General features: G+C 39.4%; 1 protein-coding gene across 1 annotated transcript; it reads right to left on the bottom strand.

Annotated features, from left to right (window-relative positions):
• Positions 1 to 4,237: 4,237 nt before the first annotated feature.
• hdlbpa (high density lipoprotein binding protein a) lies at positions 4,238 to 16,536 on the bottom strand. Its single transcript, XM_008307349.3, has 28 exons — positions 16,419 to 16,536; positions 13,906 to 13,976; positions 12,651 to 12,765; positions 12,411 to 12,559; positions 12,049 to 12,264; positions 11,733 to 11,939; positions 11,352 to 11,567; positions 11,045 to 11,251; positions 10,844 to 10,951; positions 10,649 to 10,753; positions 10,454 to 10,532; positions 10,202 to 10,341; positions 10,023 to 10,127; positions 9,817 to 9,930; positions 9,649 to 9,735; positions 9,428 to 9,559; positions 8,926 to 9,144; positions 8,608 to 8,829; positions 8,304 to 8,522; positions 8,071 to 8,209; positions 7,839 to 7,987; positions 7,335 to 7,439; positions 7,090 to 7,224; positions 6,821 to 6,964; positions 6,530 to 6,709; positions 6,315 to 6,431; positions 6,097 to 6,237; positions 4,238 to 5,577 (listed from the first exon to the last, which is right to left on the bottom strand). The coding sequence occupies exons 3-28, from the start codon at positions 12,724 to 12,726 to the stop codon at positions 5,488 to 5,490; spliced, it is 3,801 nt and encodes a 1,266-aa protein (XP_008305571.1). The 5' UTR covers positions 12,727 to 12,765; positions 13,906 to 13,976; positions 16,419 to 16,536; the 3' UTR covers positions 4,238 to 5,487.
• Positions 16,537 to 18,132: the final 1,596 nt, after the last annotated feature.

Here is an 18,132-nt window from a genome sequence, read left to right as displayed (position 1 = left end):
AAAGATTAGTTCACAGAGAATGATTCGTTCACAGCAAAAGATTAGTTCACGGCGAAAGATTAGTTCACAGAGAATGATTCGTTCACAGCAAAAGATTAGTTCACGGCGAAAGATTAGTTCACAGAGAATGATTCGTTCACAGCAAAAGATTAGTTCACGGCGAAAGATTGGTTCACAGAGAATGAGTCGTTCACAGCGAAAGATTAGTTCACAGTGATTCGTTTGCAATGAAAGATTAGTTCACAGTGAAAGATTAGTTAGCAGAGAGAGATTTGTTCGCAGTGAGTGATTCGTGAGTTCAATATGAATAAATATGTAATATGACTCGGTAGTCACGAGTCACGAATCTTTCATATGACTCGGGAGTCACGACTCATACGAAAGGTTCGTTCATTTTGAACGAATCACTCGCGAACGACACATCACAAGTAAACATGCGTTATTTAAGGAAGCAAAAGCTAACACTACGTGCTAATGGTTACCTCAATGCCATCTGAAAACGTTTCAAAACTCATAAAAGCACATAATTAATTTCACTAACCTGCTAGATATTTGCCGGCTCTCCAAGGAACTTGAAAAGCAGACTTTAACCACAACCGGCTCGCCTCCCCACTGGCTGTCCAACAACTGGGATGCTCTGTCGCAGGTTGACAAACATCCAGACGATGGTTGGGACTGAAGCTTGACATAACCCTGGTGGCTACTACGGCTCCCTCCCTGCTGGACACCGGCGCGGCCCCTGATGCTTCCGCTCCAAATACTCATCGTCCATAGACTCTATGACTGCCGCCACTCCTCAACCGGACCGACGTCTCAACGGCCTTATTCCATCGGTGCACCAAATCAGAAGTCAGAAGTCCCGGTCCACAACTTTCGTCTCATGCCAGAGGCTTCTGAAGGAGGCTCTGTCACTAATATTCATTGTCTGAATATTCTGCACAGTACAAAGTATTTAGTTTAGGCAGGTTTTGACACTAATTTGAGAAAACAAATTCAGGTCACGTCGAGAGGTGCTGGTTCTCGTCCCAGCGGCTTCACACTCAAGCTGCAAACCGCCCCTAGGATCTGAGGTTCAACTATTGGTCAAATGCTCCTCTCTAGTACCCTGGAAGGCGTCAACCTGTCAACCTGTTTGCCTTGGGAGACCTTACCAGGGGCATTAAGGCCCCGACAACATAGCTCCTAGGTTCATTCGGATACTCAAACCCCTCCACCTTTTATAATTAATATATTTTTAAGTTAAGAGAAGTTACATACTACCTTTCAAATGCCTTATTAGAAAATCAGTTGCAAAATTTGCTTTATCCCCAAACCTAAGCAAGATACCTAGTATATATTTAAAAAATATATATACTTTTCCCACCCTTTTTCTGCTTTCCCATTTCTTTTTTAGTTTTCACCGACTCTTTGCGGGAACAAAATGAACTGAGCAGCCGTAGAATATTTTTTTATGGCTTGTTCAGTAGAAATAGCGTGTCCTTCGTGAAAGAATACTCAAGCATCTAATTGTCCTTCCTAATGCTTTTTCCGTGAATAAATCATCTGCAGGTATTGAATCCCTTTCATTTGACAAACACAGGCCCACCATTCAGGCAGAAAAGAATAGAGTCTGAATTACTGCGAGGTGAAGAGTTACCTTGCACAGAGAGGAATTAAAGACCGTTTGTCAATAGTTTTGGATCAGCTATGATGACAATAAAAGCAGCATTCTTGTGTTACCTGGCCAGGGGAATAGAGCCACAATGGACTTCAAACAACAACCAGCGCACAATCCAACAATTGATTTTTACATGAGGGACCTTGCACTTTCACAACAAACATTTTCAAGCAAAAGACGAGCTTGAAGGGAAACGTTTGAATAGCCATTGTGCTACCTTCTTGCTTTTGTTAGGTTGAACATAGACTGTTCGTTGTGTTGCAGTCGATGACCTCAATCTCATCATTTCTATTCTGGTGCCGGGAAGTCATAAAATCTGTCTTAGGAAAGAGTTGTTGAACGTTGCTCTTGCAATAGTTCATAGCATAAGAAGTTCTCTGGTGTGTTTGTTTACCGGGCACCGTGACGCAACCTTGTCTGCTGCTGTAGAATTTGTTGCTTATAACAACATTCTACCCAAATAGTTGACGCAAGAACTTTATAAAGCTTTTTTCCAAGGATAATTGTGAAGCCCATGGAAAAATCATTGTCACTGTCTTTTCACCTGGAAACTTATATATAGAAACTAGTCTTGATGCCAGTCTATTGTCACTGTCTTTTCACCTGGAAACTGGTCTTGATGCCAGTTCATCAAGACCACATCATTTCATTTAATTGCACTTAATTACTCTGACAAGTATTTTCCATTAGTGATGGGCGATACTGGATTTTTTTTCATTTGACCCGATTACTTTTTTGGTCTATTTTCCTTTTTTTTATATACCCATATCGAAACGTGTGTTTTTTTGACCTAATAAAGCAAATGACAATTACTGGCCATTTAACAACTTTTATATGTAAATTCCATAACATATTAGTCATAAGAAATTACATAACTTTAATTTTTTACACAATGTAACTTAAATAGTTTAACTGCTACCATTAAGGGACAAATACAGTATGTCTGTTAACTGCTACCATTAAGGGACAAATATGTCTAGTGGACGGTGATCACATGGAGTCACTGCTCTCTTCTGGTTAATGGTCACATGACATGAATGGATTAGTTCAAGTTTACATAACCGGGGTGGGGTGTTGGAGCACAAAAGCCTGTTTGTCGAAAGTTACCCTTGAAGACATATGCGTTGTTTATGGGTTGTTTTTTATTATTATTATTATTATTATTTAATGTATTTATCTACCTTTTTAATTGTAGACATCTTATTATTTTACTGGACAAGCTCGAATCAGAACCAAGATGTAATACTTTACCACGGAAAGCGTCTTATGCAGTGCATTTTAGCGACGTAGTTAAAAACTTTAACGTGTTTCGCACATTTGGTAAATCCAGAAAATGGAATAGGGCAGACAAGGATTCACGACATCTTTTACAAAGCAAATTAAAGTGAAAAGTAATGAGAGCCAAAAGTTCGGCTCGCAGGACTTTTGCAGTTTGTCAAACGGGCAAAACAAGTTCAAGATAAATAGTGGAGCCGTAATATACAACTCCTCATTACTGCTGTTTACAAGTCATTAATTTGATATACTGTACGTGTTGACTGAACTGAGTATCAAGTTCAATCTTCTTCGTCTATTTGTTTGCTATTAAACTGATTTTATATATATATATATATATATATATACGTATATAAATAATAATGAATTTAGCGTTAATGCTGAATTGCATTATGGGGGTTCGAAATGAGTGGGTCACAATTAGAAATAAAAAAAGAAAGAAATTAATAGTCAAAACAAATTGAAGACTTAGCAACTCAAAGCAAATTTAATAAATGTACTAAAAGATAAATTTGTAGTGTTTAATAATATTCTGTTTTAAATGACCGAGGTTAATTTATAAAACGGAATACAGTACACAGTGACGTGGCTCAGAGTACGTTAAATTCAACTCTGTTACTGCCATCTTGTGGGAAAAAAAGTATGTGTCTCCAAATTGAAGGCAAACAAACGGAATAGTGTTTATTTATAATCTAATATGTGTTAAACAATTGTCTGTGCTGTTTTGTTGTGATAAAACAAGAGCTGGAGAAATAAATCTGAAACATTCGTTTCATTTGTCACGCGACGGAGAGCTCGGACCTCATTTGCTCTCATTCATCTTCACGTTGTGGTGTGTTTTTCTTTCTTATGTTTTCACATGGTTTTAATTACTTATGGCATTTTGTGTACTTTGTAGACTTTGTCAGCGGAAGCCAACTATATTGTCTTCAGTATTTAGTGTGGGAGAAGCGCAGCCTTCTTTACAACGCCCACAATAGGGCTAAAGCGCCACCTGCTGTAAAACGATTGAAATTGTTCGTTCAAGATTCGTTCACGACTCGTTCGTTCGTTTTACTGCTCGTGAATCAAACATCCGAATCAGTAAAAAGAATCGGTCTTCCCATCACTAGTGGACAAGCACAAAGAGCCCAGGAGCCAATATTTTAAGGTGCGCTCAATAGTCCGGAAATTATGGTAATTGCTGATAAACCTACGTGATGTCTAAGTGGAAAAAGTCAAGTTCCAGAAAAGCACATGTATTGACTTTGTATTTGTCTAAACTACTTTCTTGAATGAAAAAAAATACAAACACCAGAGAGGAAATAAAGATTTTCAATTTTTATTGACTTTTTTGGAGCAATTTCTTTTTCCAGTGTCATCCGTAACTGTTCACTTCAATTGTATTTGTGTCATCGTTCATTCGGGACTAGGATGATATAAACCAGGAGAAGCCGATGCGCAATGTCGAATTAAAAGTCAGAGGCACAAGTGTGCATTCAGAACAAAAAAAAGGGAAATTGTTCTAAGAGCTTGAAGATGGACTGCAACCTGAATTCCTCCAGTGAAGTGAGTGTTTAAACAACTCAACATTATGGCTATATGGTTTGTATCTTCCTAGTTGTAAGGCTGATATAATAAGGGACATTGCTATTTGACATAATCTGCATAGCAGGTGGAAGACAAAGGGACTGGACACTGATTCAACACAGGCAAGTCATGGCAGACAGGATGTAACTAAACACAGTTGGCACATGATGGTTTTTTCTGTTTAGTTCACACACTTACCAATTTCCCCATTGGTAGTTAAATTGCTTTTAGAGTGTCAAAAAAAAAAAAAAATAGTTTGAAAAGCTCACAGCCTAGTGTTTGAAATTTAGTTGCGGTCTTGACCTTGGCATATGTGGTAGTTTGAGGAGACTGTAGCAGCCTTGATAAAAACCTTTTCTCCCCAACAGCTTTCAACCCTCAGTGCTCAAGTGTGTATGGCTACATGACGCATGCCACGACACGATCATAGTCCCACAGTTTTAACACCACATGTGAAAGACACGATGGAGCACACAGACACACACACACACACATCGCTAATGTGCTTGAGTTTGACTTGGCTACATGTGTAAAAGCAGATGCAGGTTACCAAAATGTCTGAAGAATTCCGTGTCAGAATTCTAGTTTGAGTTTTTACCCAATCTGCAAAGGCAACTTGGGAGGGGATTGGGGGGAGGGGTTGCTCAGGTAACTAAGCTCACAAGTGGGCTGCTTACGAGTTTGGTGTAACAGTTTTAAACCACAATGAAATGTGTCCATTTAGCGTTTTTTTTCACATCAGTTCTTTTGCTGCCACTTCCGGCACTGTTTTCAAATGGTTTAACAGTTTTCCTTAGAAACAACAACCTTGCGTATCAGGATATTTATACTAAAATTTTGCAGAAACTGGCTAGGATAGTGTAATGTCATGTTTGGAACTGAAAACATTCTGGGGCAGTCCCGATGTGCAGTAGGAGCTGAAAAGGTGGTACGGATGGAGGAGGTCGGACTTCACTCTGGTTTTGGCCTGTCTGGAGCAGTGCTGCTTAAAAACGCTTTGGTCCCCAAGGAGACGTCTTAGTTGCCACTGGGGCCCCAAAACTTGGGAAGTCTTCAGAGCTGGACATGTCAGGAGCCTAAAAGGTAACGAGAACCGAAAAATAAGGCATTTAGAATCCAACTAGGCTAAAAAAAAAAATCATGCACGGGAGAGAAATTAAATTTAAAAAAAACGAATTGCGCACATTACTCGTGTTTGATCTTTAGTACTGGAGTGTTTCAAAAATGCGTTATCGTATCGACATCTGAAGGGAACACCCAAAGAAGAAGAGCTACTTTTATAGAAATATGGCTCGACCTTTGTTGATATGTAATTTCATACTGCTTTGATTATACCCATACACCTGAGCTTTGCAACAGGGGAGTGTAAAAGCCATACCACAGTGCAAGCAGCATTTGGGTATTTGGCATTCACTGTTTGTAAAGTCAGAAAATATGCTGCCGCTTTTTTCTGTGAAACACGGTAATAGTAGTGGTTAGAATACAGAGAACTACATACAATTACGTTATCGATTTTGAATTGTATCGTGACCCCTAAGAATCGGAATCGAACGGCGAGACACCCAGAGATTCACATCTCTACATCATACACTTACTTTCTCGTTGCCCGTTGCCCAGGGAGCCTCCCTGACGACAAACCCCTTAGATGGACCTCGCTGCTCGTCCGCAACAGCATTGCTGCCACCAGAAGACCTCATATATGCCCTTTTTTCCTCGTTCTCCGCAACGTCTGCCATCTGAGAGGAGGATAATTAAGTTAAGTTAAGTCTATTTTGATAAAAAACAGTTTTGGTCAAATCGACAAAAGGCTTACATATTCCTCTTCTAGGTTAAGAAGATGATCAATGGCTTCATCCACAAGTTCAGGGCGACCTGTAACTATCACCAGGTTTGGGTCTGCAGCTCCACTTTGGGGAAACCTGAGATCAACCTGAAGAAATTCCCACAGTCCAAGATTACATTAATGCCTTCAATATAACCAAAGAATAAACCCTGATCATTTGTTTCCTTACCATCATAAAGACTCACCTTAAACTCATCCATGATCTTGCGAATGCCTTTGCCACGAGCTCCAATAATGCGAGCATGAACCCTGCTGTCCAGAGTGATCTCCTCAGAGATCATCTCCTCCAGCTCGTCCACAATGGCCTGAATGGCATCACGTGCAGCTATGGCTTTGTGCTCATACCCTGTAATGGTAATCTGGTCCTGTTGGAACATTACAAAAAAAACACCTTTAGGCACCAAGAATCCATTGTCCACGTCACTTTTGTCCACTAATACATCTGTAACTTTAACACAGTTACTCTGATTTTCTACCTGGTTTTCATCATTTTTCTCCGGGAACTGGATGTTGACATCATGTTCAGTGCGGATGTTTGTAATGATTGCACCCTTTCGGCCAATGATTTTGGGGTGATACTTGGGATCCACAGTGATGGTTAGCTTGAAGCTCCTTAGCGCCTGCAAAAAATTTGACATAACACACGTGCATTAGATTCCTTACACACACACAAAAAAAAAGCTGAGAGCTTAATTAGACTATCCTCAAGCCAAACATGAGAATACGTAGTTCATGATATACTAACCCGATCTTCCTGCTCGGCCTGCAGCTCCTTCACGCGCTCCAGAAGGCCCTCTTTGGCGCGATCGAGATGATTGGCCAAGCCAGTGATGGCAATTTTGTCAGAACGGAGCTCAGGAGCAGGCACTTGAATATTTACCTGGAGGTAGATGGGGAAGAGCAGACTGAATCACCACCATTTCCAAAAAAAAAAAAAAAAAAAAAAAAAAAATCTCTGTATTAGATCTGATTAAAGTTACCAGCCCGCACCTCAAATTCATCCATCATCTTACGAATTCCACTTCCTTTTTGTCCAATGATGTATCTATGGAGCTCAAAAGGCACTTCAACCTCAATGGTGACAGGAACCAAGGCCTGAAGAAAGGTGATAGTATTTTAATATCAGTAAAGAGGCAGTAGGCTATCGCCGTCCAACAATCTTCATTGCTTTCTCTTTGCTGCTTAGATTAGAAGATCCTCATATTGAACTTTTGAAATTTTTTTTTTCCATCTTTTGTAGACTTGACAACAGGACTGTCCAAAGCTAGCATAGCAACTGAAAACATAAATAAGTCTAAAAATGGTAAACATCAATCAGAGCACAGGGTATGTTTTGAACGTATAGTGCTTTGATTGCTATTAGCTAGTCTCATTTTTATATAAAATTGCAATTTTAGGTTACTTTTTTTTTTAATGGCACTCATGTCAATCCAACAGGGGGAAAAAAAAAATATCACTACAGACAGCAGCCTATGATTTTAGTATGATACCAACCCTGAGTGCTTCGATGGCAGCCTCACAGCGCTCTTTACGACCAGAAATCACAATCACGTCACACTTTTTGGGTGCATTTGGATCGACAGGCTCCTTAACCTCCCCAGTCGCCTCCCCGTTCTCAACTGGAGTGTCCGCAGGAGGTGGTGCTTCAACATCAACAAGTGAGAGTTTCAATTCAAGTCTACAGCATCATGTGAGGAACTTCAATAATGACTACTTTTTTTTATACCTTGTGGATCCTCACGCTCTGGGAACTTAATTTGAACATTGAAATCTCTGGTGATCTGCTGGATCCTTGAGCCCTTGGGACCCATAATGGAGCGGTGGAACTTTTGAGTAATCACGCACTCCATGGTCACTTGAGCGTCCTGAAAACACAGTATTTGCCCATCAAAAAAACGGTCTGTAAAACCAATTAAAACTGACAAAGAATCATGAGTTAACGGAGGTGCTCTGACTAACCAAGTCGCTGACGATCTCCTGCATGCGCTTCTTGGCTGCCTCCACACATTCTTTGGCTCCTTTGAGGGTGACCTTATCGCTCTGAGAACCAGTGCGAGGGAAACTCACCATAACCCCGCCGTATTCATCAGCCAGGTCCCTCAGGACCTGGCCGCGGCGAGAGACAAAGTAGCGATGATGCTTGGGGTCGACATTCATCGTATCTTCGACTACATTATCCTGTAAGAACAGATCATTGTTAAAAACGTAAATCGCAGCGTGCACAACCAACTTGTCTTCTCTTCTAAGCATGCTGCAGACTTGCCAGACTCTTAATAAGTTCCTCAAGCTCCTTCTGGGCCTCTCGCACTGCTTCCTCTGTCCCAACCACAGTAATGAGCTCCTGATCTTTGTCATCAGGAGTGGGGAAAATAATCCTTGCCCCAGTGCTGTCCCGCACCTTTCGAATGTTTCCACCACCTTTTCCAATGAGAAACTTATGGTATTCTGGTTTCGCACGCAGCTCTACGGTGTGGCTCTTTGTTTGCTAAGGAGAGAACCCACATTAATCAAAGTAGATGAGTGTCAAGAGAGAAGAAAAAAAAGAAAAAAATTTTTGCTTTAATGAGATGTTTGTACAAACCTTCTCCTCCGCCAAGCCTAGCAGTTGCTGCTTGGCCTTCTCCACATCTTCCAAGGGTCCACGGATGGTGACCTTATCAATTCCAGATCCCTCTGAAGGAAAGTGGATGTGTACACCACCACACTCCTCCATGATGGAGCGCACCAAACGACCCTTTGATCCAATCAAGGAGTTATGCAGTTTGGATGGAATGGAAACTTCTACCTCCGTGATGTTGGCCTAAACACAATGAAGAGCATTTAATATTTAAAAAAAAAAAAAAAAAAAAATGTTAAGAAGACATATAAACACTAGATTAACTTGATTTAAATGCATACACAAAATTCATTTTAAACTAAAATAATATCTCTAGCCAACCAGATAATTTACCACCAGAAAAGACTGTTTTCTTATTTCACAAAATTACAGCCTGTCTCTACAAACAGAAACTTGCGAATCCTTGTGCATACAAGTCGATTGTGTATTTCAAACAATGAATTTGCATTCGTGCAGTTTCGCTCACCAGCTCCTTCTGAATTGCGAGAATGCGACTCCGTGCAAGCTCACAGTTTGCCTTCTTCCCAGTGATAATGATCATCTCCGAGTTGCTATTCTCGGCAGGAAGGTCAATTTTTGTGTTGGTGTCCTCCCGAATCTAAACAAGAATCTAAATCAGTCTAAAAAAAACAACATCTCTGGCCACATGTTTACGGACATTGTATCCATTCCCTGTGATATCAGTACCTTTTTGATGTTTGATCCTCCTTTTCCAATTATGTTTCTGTGGAACTGCTTGAAAATAGGGACCGAGACAGAATGGCTGTTCTCAACCTGAGAGGCAAAAAAAAAAAAAAAAAAAGATTAAGTTGTCACTAAATAATCTGAACAGTGAACAAGACAATATATACTTACCATTTCAGCCACTATCTTCTGCATAAATTTGGAGCATTTTTCCACCTCATTTCGTGGACCTCGAAGTTGAACGATGTCACTTTTTTGGGCTGGGTCAGGGAAATTGATGATGACCTTAAATAAAGAAAAACACATTTGACTCTTACTGGATGGAAAAAAAAAAAAAAAAGGCAGACATCGACCACAATCAACAGTTTGAGACTCACATCTGGGAATTTGTCGCGCACTTCTTTGATTTTCTCTCCTTTTTGGCCTATGATGGCTCTGTGAAAACGCTGTTCAATGATCAGGTCCTTTGTACGCTCATTCTCCTGTAAAACAACGTTTAATGCAGTGCTATCCATAGATTCAAGGAAACCATACTGGCCAAAACGCCTATACCGACCATGCGTGACGCAAGCTCAAGCAGCTCCTTCTTGGCTTCCTGTACACCTTGAGGATCTCCCTCAATACGGATCAAGTTGCTTTTCTCATTGTCGGGTGGAATGCGGACAGTCACCTTGTGCAGCTCTTTGATGCGGTTGACTGGAAATAAATCATGTGATTCATTCAACGTTCCTTTGCTGCTTGTTTTTTTGGCTCTGTTGCTCATTTGTTGCAATGCCAAAGTAATTGACGTAATCAATTCTGTACTTACTGTTAACACCTCCTTTTCCAATAAGGTGCCGATGGAATTTGGGATCCACACTGATTTCTGCATAGTCCATACGACTTACCTGTAAAAATTTAGACATTACACTTATTTAGAAGTGACAAGTTTGATTGTTCATGAACATCAACGATAGCGTAAAAACGAATGTATCAAACGTGTCAATTTATTTTTAATACTCACTAAATCAGTAACTATAGCTTCAATTTGGCTCTGCACCATCTGCACGTCTTTGGTTGGGCCCTCCAAGGTGATCTTCTCCTCACCCTCAGTGAACTCAATATGCACCTATACAAATGTCAAAAGTTACCTACAAGTAAAAGCAAGCTTTTCAATCAGAGAATGAAAAGGAAGAATTAAAAAAATCATTTTAGAGACCTTGGGCCACTGTTGAGTTATCTTAGCCAGGTTCTGACCCTTCTTGCCAATAATAAAACGATGAAGCCAGGAAGGAGCCGAGACTGAGGAAACAGTATAACTGTTTGCCTGGGAGGAGAAAAGGTTTCATTTAGTAAGTGGGTTTTTTTTTTTTCTTGCTAATTTGTATTTGTCAGGTTTTTGTTTTTTTTGTTTTTTTACCTTAGCATAAACCTCAGTGAGAGCCTGACCGAGACGACCTGGCTCTCCACGAAGTATTACAGTTTCTGAGCTGCTGTCAGACGGTGGGATTTCAACAGACACACCAGTTCTATCCAGAATCTCCTGCAGGGTATTTCCTTTTGGGCCTATCACATACTTGTGCTGGGCCTTCTTAACTTCCACTGCAATAGTAGTGGCATTCTTCTTCTGCAATACAACAGATGGGTGTGAGAATTTACAATTTATCAATCGTAATCTGAAAACGCAGGTATTTTCAGTTCAACACCCATTTTCAATTTTAGCAAACCTTCTCATCATAGATCTTCTTGATCAGAGTCACAGCAAGGGCCACCTGCTCTTTCTCCCCAGTGATGACTATCTCCGTCTTGTTCACACTCGGAGGAGGAACATTGATGCGTGCGCCCGTCTCCTGCATCATTTCTCCTACCAGCTTGTTGAAGGCACCAGTGATGAATGGATGGTACACTTTCTCAATGTTCACCCTCTCAACAGCACGCTTGTCCTAAAGGTGCAAACATTGAATACATGGCAAAGGACAATGAATTAAATGACCACAATAAAAAAGGTGCATTTATAAATTGTACTGTTTAATTTTGTCATAAAGTTTTGACTTGTTATTGCAGCTTTTACAAAGAATAATTCTCAGTAGAAAAAGAGGTTGAATTACCTGCTCAGCAGAGATCAGCAAGATCTCATGCTTTGCCTTCTCTAAGCCTTCCTTTGTGCCAGAGATCTTGATCTGATTGCTGGGGTCTTCAGGTCGTGGGATCTGGATTTTGGTGGCAGTCTTGAGTTCCAGCTCTTGAAGCTTCTCCCCATTTTTACCGATGACAAAACGATGGTGCTCTTTGGGGATGGCAACAGCAGCTGTAGCCTGTTGTCATTAGAACGACAGTCAGACATAACAATAGTGCGTTTGGTCTTTAAGTATCGAAAATCCCAATAGTGCATTAAAAACCGTTAACATCTGAAGGTCTGCTGACCTGAGTCTGCAGTCGGGACACGATCTCCTTGCGGGCTTTCATCACAGCATCCAGTTTTCCAGAAACCATGATGGAGAGACCTTGATCTTTAGCCAGGGAGAGTTCCAGATGGGCTCCGGTCTTATTCATGATGTCTACACAGACTTTCGCCTGGTCACCTTCCCCAAACTGGTTGATGTCCTTGTACCTGCGCTCTTCAAGGGGCACATGGAAAACCTACATTGCAAAGAACAGTATTTTTTTTCAATTGTTAATATTTTGTGTTCCAAAACGTGTTTGGTTTACTTGCACTAAGGATAATAAGCCCTTATGCACATGAACTTTAACAGCCATCGCCATATTTAAAATTTTAAGTGTAACACCTGGGTGATGATAGAAGACTTGAGTGGACGGATCTTGGAAGTCCAAACAGTTTCTTGGGTCCCCTCAGTTGAGGCCGCCTTCTCTGGCAGAGGTGGGAAGGCTTCCTTGTAAGTAGGAAGGGCGTCTTCCTCCTCTCCAGCATTGGGTCCTGCCACAGGAGCGACAGTAAATATATGCGTGGTAATGACTCAAATATGGTTGCTGCTCCTACTATTCTCACGCAAGGAAGAAACACTCACCACCACTTTGCTCTGGCAGGAGCCCACTGCGGTGCTCATTGAAACTTTCCTGCGTAAGTACAGCGACTGAGCTCATGGTTAAAATCCCACGTTAACACAGAGTCCGAGTGTGCCACTGGAAAATATGACATTTTGTGTCAAGTGTCAAGTTTAAATTGTGATTGTTGTATAATTTACGTATGCACTGAAATTGTGATTGTTGTATAATTTACGTACGCACTGACTGTTACTGTTACTGTATGTCAGTTCATTCTAAAAGATTCACCTTATCTTGCCAAAGAGTTTGTAATTGTTTTTACAGCTTACTTTCAAAGTTCAATTTTTGTTTTTTTTAAATCATGTTTACCCTAGATGAGGTAATGAAGTTAATGGACTAGCAGCTTTTTTTTCTTTAAAGTTAAAGACACCAAAAAAGACTAATATAGCAAGTTATTCAAATTGATTGGATATGAAACCACAATAATACTAAACCAATTATTTTTTTCAGTTGAGTTAATGTATTATTTGTCCATCCTTTTGTATGACAGATCAGTAGTTCTTGATTTGCTTTCACAGGTTCAAAAATCTAATCAACGCCTGAATGACTGACTGCAATCAACCCTAGTGTATATCATGTATGGACTTTGGGATTCTTACTGTTTTCCCCCCATTTGTTTTTATCAGCTGTGTTGTAGTAAACAATCAGTCCCATTCATGTCCGTACATAGGCTCTGACCCTCAGTGATAAAGAAAGATAAATAGAAATAGAGGGGGGTGGGGTTCTAGCTTTGGTCAAAAGACTGAACTAACTCCAAGGGTTGCAGACCAGGTGGGTGTGCTCCAAGGATAAAGAGTATTAAGTAGTGCAGTTACATGAAGTTGACAGACGTCAATCACTGCATCCTTGTCAATGTGTGAAGGACCATATCTTGTATGGAAGCATTTGGTTATAAAAGGGTTTGTTTTATTTGTTTTTTTCCTGGGTTACGGTAAAGACATCGCTGGCTATGTAGGAAGAAAACACTGGGATTGCAACAGACCCTCATTATGTTAAGAAAAAAAAATGAATATTTTTACAATAATTTACTCAATTTTTTGTACTTTAAAATCAGTCAACGGATTGAAGTTATTCACTAGTTTTTAAAATCAGTCAACGGATTGAAGTTATTGACTAGTCTTTCGAAAAGAATATAGGAACTTACGGCACTTGTTTATCACGTGGACCTGATTTGTCATGATCTAACTATTTATCAACATTTTTTTCTTTAATACTTACCAGCTAAATGGTCAGTTACCAGATAATCCGTCCTGAAAGATGCAAGTTCCTGTCAGCCTGCCAGCTTTTGCCTAAAAAAAGAAAAGCAAAAAATTTGAAAAATACTTCTTAAAATACAAAATAAAACAGGCAGTACTGCAGTATTTTAATAAAAAATATTTTTAAATATTTACTCGGGACATTTGTGGGTGTTATTTAAAATTCTAATAACCAATTAACTAGTGTTTGTACATATTTAAATTTCATGAATTAACAGAGTATTGTTTGGTCTCAAACTACACATTAGTCAGCTTTCACTTTTGAAGACCTAGTTTAGACTTGACAATTTCTTACAGTATAGTAGTGTAGTGACTTGTTACTTTTGATGACAAAACACTATTAATTAGTTATTTTAAATAAACCACCTTGCACTTTCAGACTTTGTTATAAAACAGATAAATTAAGAAGAAAAAAAAACAATCATTAGTTTAAAGAACAAAAGAATAAAATCATTATTACATCGAAATAGCTAAAAGTATTAATTAATAAAAGTATTTTTTAATTTGCAAAAAACAGTATCCACAATTTAACAAAAATTTTAAAATGTTTTTTTTTAAAAAAAAAAAATTCGTCTAATACAAGTGTTTATATTAGATAATATGAATAACGTCAACCTAATACAAGTGTTTATATTAGATAATAATATGAATAACGTCAATAGCGACAGTGACGAAGTCTGCTCACAGCAGTGGTGACTCAGCAAGAACGGAACCCATGAATTTAAATGACACGTGTCACCCGCATCACAGTGCATCTCTAGGTTATTTTACGTGTACTTGTGCGTATTTGCGTAAAAACTGACGAAGAGGGTATGAAGTCCACTTTTAAGAAGAGCCATAAAACCGATGTTACATAAGGCTCTGGTATCATTTAACTTAGGGCTTTGCTGCTAACGGGTACACCGTCTCGTATAATTGATTAGTTATTAGATAGCAGCACCCTGTCAATATCCTAAGTCAATACAGGTCGGTAAGCAAACCCCAAATTCAGGGCTTGACATTCGTTGTTAGTCATATTAAGTCAAAAGCTGACAGCTGCCCAATAACACGTTACACTTCTGGCTAGCAGCCGTCGTATTCGCTAACGCTAAAAAATAGTATAGAATTACGGACCAAAAAAAGATTATTTACTGTTAGGCTCTCAAGCAACACTGCGTTTATCGTGAATGTACGCCAGCAAAAGAGAAAAACGAAGACGACTTCAAACGACCGACGTCGACGAAGTAATGCCTTCGCTCGTTAGCCAACTTGCTATAAACTTTGCTTGCTATCTGTGACTGTTACAGGTAGCTTCATTGCTAAAGAGGTTTTCTCAGATTCACGAAAATACAATTATGCACAACGACATACTGCTAATACTACACATGAAAAAAGACACGAACATCTAACCAACTCCAGTCACACACTGTAGTCATTTTCTAATTAGCGACATTTTGTCAATACGCAAACTTTCTTTAAACTTACAGCTATGGTGTGCCTTGCAAATGTGACACGTAGCTTCTAGGTTAATAGGTGGCTTGGCTCGAACAGACCCACAAAGCCAGGCCATTTTTACAATTTTAACGTTGACAATATAACGACGCGAACATTATTATTGGTATGATGTTAAACACCTCAAAATGCATAATAAAATAAAAACGTCTGTAGTGCTTTAGTGCTTTAAACTTACTATACATGTTAAAATGATATGATTGACTGCTTTCCGGTTAATAATTCGTTTTCTCTTTGAGGTCAGCCTTTTCATTTAATGCAAGAATGAGGTGAGTTTAACCAATATAAAATACTATCTTAATAGATTAGGCACTCAACAGTGTACGATTACGAATGACACGTTCCCCTTAGCTAAAAGCTATCTCAAAATAGTCCAATAAAACTAAATTGATTGCGCCTTCAGTCAGATACACATTTCGCCGACAACAGAACTAATAAGTACAATGTAAAAAAAAAAATCCAATACTGCTTAACAGAATTCCACGGCTCTAGCCAATTAGTTAGCTAACAACTTTGAATGTGGTCTCACCTAGCACCCAGCTAAGTGCTAGCATTGCTCAAACACAACTTTATGATTTACATTTTACGAGTTTGCGACACGAAGTCAACGTATTTAAAATATTTGGCCACGTAATGCCCAATTCACATTTTTCACTGATATAAAATTGTATACTAATGGGCCCTTAGATGGGCAGAAATTACAAGTAAAACTGGGATGGGGCAGCTAGCCTTGCTAGTGTTAGCCTGGATTACAGTGAGCTCTGAGCTCGCTCAGTCCACGTAGGCACTTACAACTGAGCCGCAGAAAAGACACGGCGTCAGGCCAGAACACACTGCACCGACCAAGGTTTCGCTCAAAAACTATCTGCCCCCTTTCCCATACCATCCACAACAAGTAACATTACCGCCTCAGTGTCGTCTACCTGCAGTGGTCATGTCATAGTCATACGCTTTCCTCAGCAGACAAAAAAGTAAAGTACTTACTTCTTTTATGTTCTCGTCTGCCCTGAAGGTGCAGGCACCGATATTAAATTCCACTGGCGAGAAGGTGGGGTTAAAGTTTGGCAAGATATATACCAGAGTCATCCACCAATCACCTTCTGTTACGTCACGACCAAGCGTCCGATTACATGTAGGACATGCGAGTGTCCTCTGAAACCACCACGCACACATACACTAATTGTTTTTAATTATTTTTGCGGACTACATATTTTATGAATGTACGGTGTCTGATAAACGTAGGTAAAATTTAAACAGAGTAAATGTAACGTTAATTTATTGACTAAAACCTCAAGTTAAAAAAGGAACGCAAATCAGCATACGATAGGTATCTACGACGGTGGCTATTGCTAAAATTAACCTGTTGAACAAATAAAGAAAATATTGAAATTGAAAACTTCCTATTTCATCCCATTCCCTTCCTCCATCTTGGGATCCTACCACCTGTCATATTTTTGAAAAGCAGGCGGATAAGTAACAGATTTAGCTGATAGGTAACAGCTTATCCCTATCAAAGTATGTCTCAATGTGGTAAGAAAAACCACAAAAAACCTCAAACGTGGTGGGAGGCAAACACTGTATGGCAGTAATGTGGTATGTTCTTTTGTATAATAGAAGAATACACTGGTAATGCTGTTGAAAAATATTTATGGTAAAAACCCATGGTTCTGTATGACGACGCATGAGAAATAGGTAAATTTTAATATTTATTATATTTTATAAGCGGAATGTCTCCAGAATTATAATGGAAGAAGTTTCAAATATTAAAAATCTCAATCGAAACTTTTTCTTCCACTAATTTTACACTTTAATAAAATGACCACTAGAGAGCGCTGCATCCCTGCAATGAAATATAACATGCTCTCAAGTCTTTAGTGTTCTACAAATTCTTCTTTCGGCTGTTTACCAAGGTGGGCCGCCACAGTGAATCATCTGGCTCCATCTCAACTTTTTTTTTAATCAATGTAGTGGTCACAGAGAAATAGTTAAATGAAAACACTGTAGATTAAATTAGCACTATTTTAAAGTTGCAGTGAGACAATGTGATGCATGACTACATACATGCAAGACTGCATATATTTGAATAAGTGCTTGAACATTGGGTTTCATTGACATATGTGCTAATAAGAGGGGCTGAAAGGCATCATTCAAACTGACTCTGTGACCATTTGCTGAATAATATTTCAGTCTGTGCCAGAGTTTTTAATAACCATTTCTTCATTCACATATACATAGCATGGGCAAACTAAGGTCCGGGGTCCGGATGCAGCCCATTCAGCTTTTTAATCCAGCCCGCCAAACTTTCCAAATTATATAAGTTATTTACAGTATATTATCATTATACTTCTACCGTTTCCCTGCAATACCCACATTTCCCCAATAGATGACGTAGGAAATGATAAAAGCATTATAGCATTTAGTCTTTATGCATGAAACCAGCCACTAGGGTGCACAAACCCGTATTTTATAGTGCCAGTCCCAAACCCGAAGTTTGGAACTCTGAATGTAGGTACAATTAATGATTGCGAGTAGACATTTTGTCCTCCATTGTTCAATTTTAGGACAAATATGGCCTGTCAAAAAGTTCGCCCACGAGTGATGTAGCTCATAGTAGATGCTTCTCAGAAGTAAGCTGAGAGACTGGAGGAGGAAAAGGCAAAACTTTCGGTGGTGGCTGTCTCTTTCTTTAACTCATCAA

This window comes from Cynoglossus semilaevis, chromosome 2 (genome assembly GCF_000523025.1).
Source record: "Cynoglossus semilaevis isolate Cse_v1.0 chromosome 2, Cse_v1.0, whole genome shotgun sequence".
Lineage (NCBI taxonomy): Eukaryota > Metazoa > Chordata > Actinopteri > Pleuronectiformes > Cynoglossidae > Cynoglossus > Cynoglossus semilaevis.
Note: the sequence above shows the minus strand (reverse complement) of the source record. Positions and strands in the feature narration are given on the sequence as shown.

Excerpts from the sequence above, each read along its gene's own strand:
- hdlbpa (XM_008307349.3), bottom strand. The coding sequence starts at position 12,726 with ATGAGCTCAGTCGCTGTACTTACGCAGGAAAGTTTCAATGAGCACCGC. Across the intron at positions 10,952-11,044 it reads TCACTGAGGTTTATGCTAAG|GCAAACAGTTATACTGTTTC; the intron begins GTAAAAAAACAA and ends TTCTCCTCCCAG. Across the intron at positions 8,210-8,303 it reads AGGAGATCGTCAGCGACTTG|GACGCTCAAGTGACCATGGA; the intron begins GTTAGTCAGAGC and ends CTGTGTTTTCAG.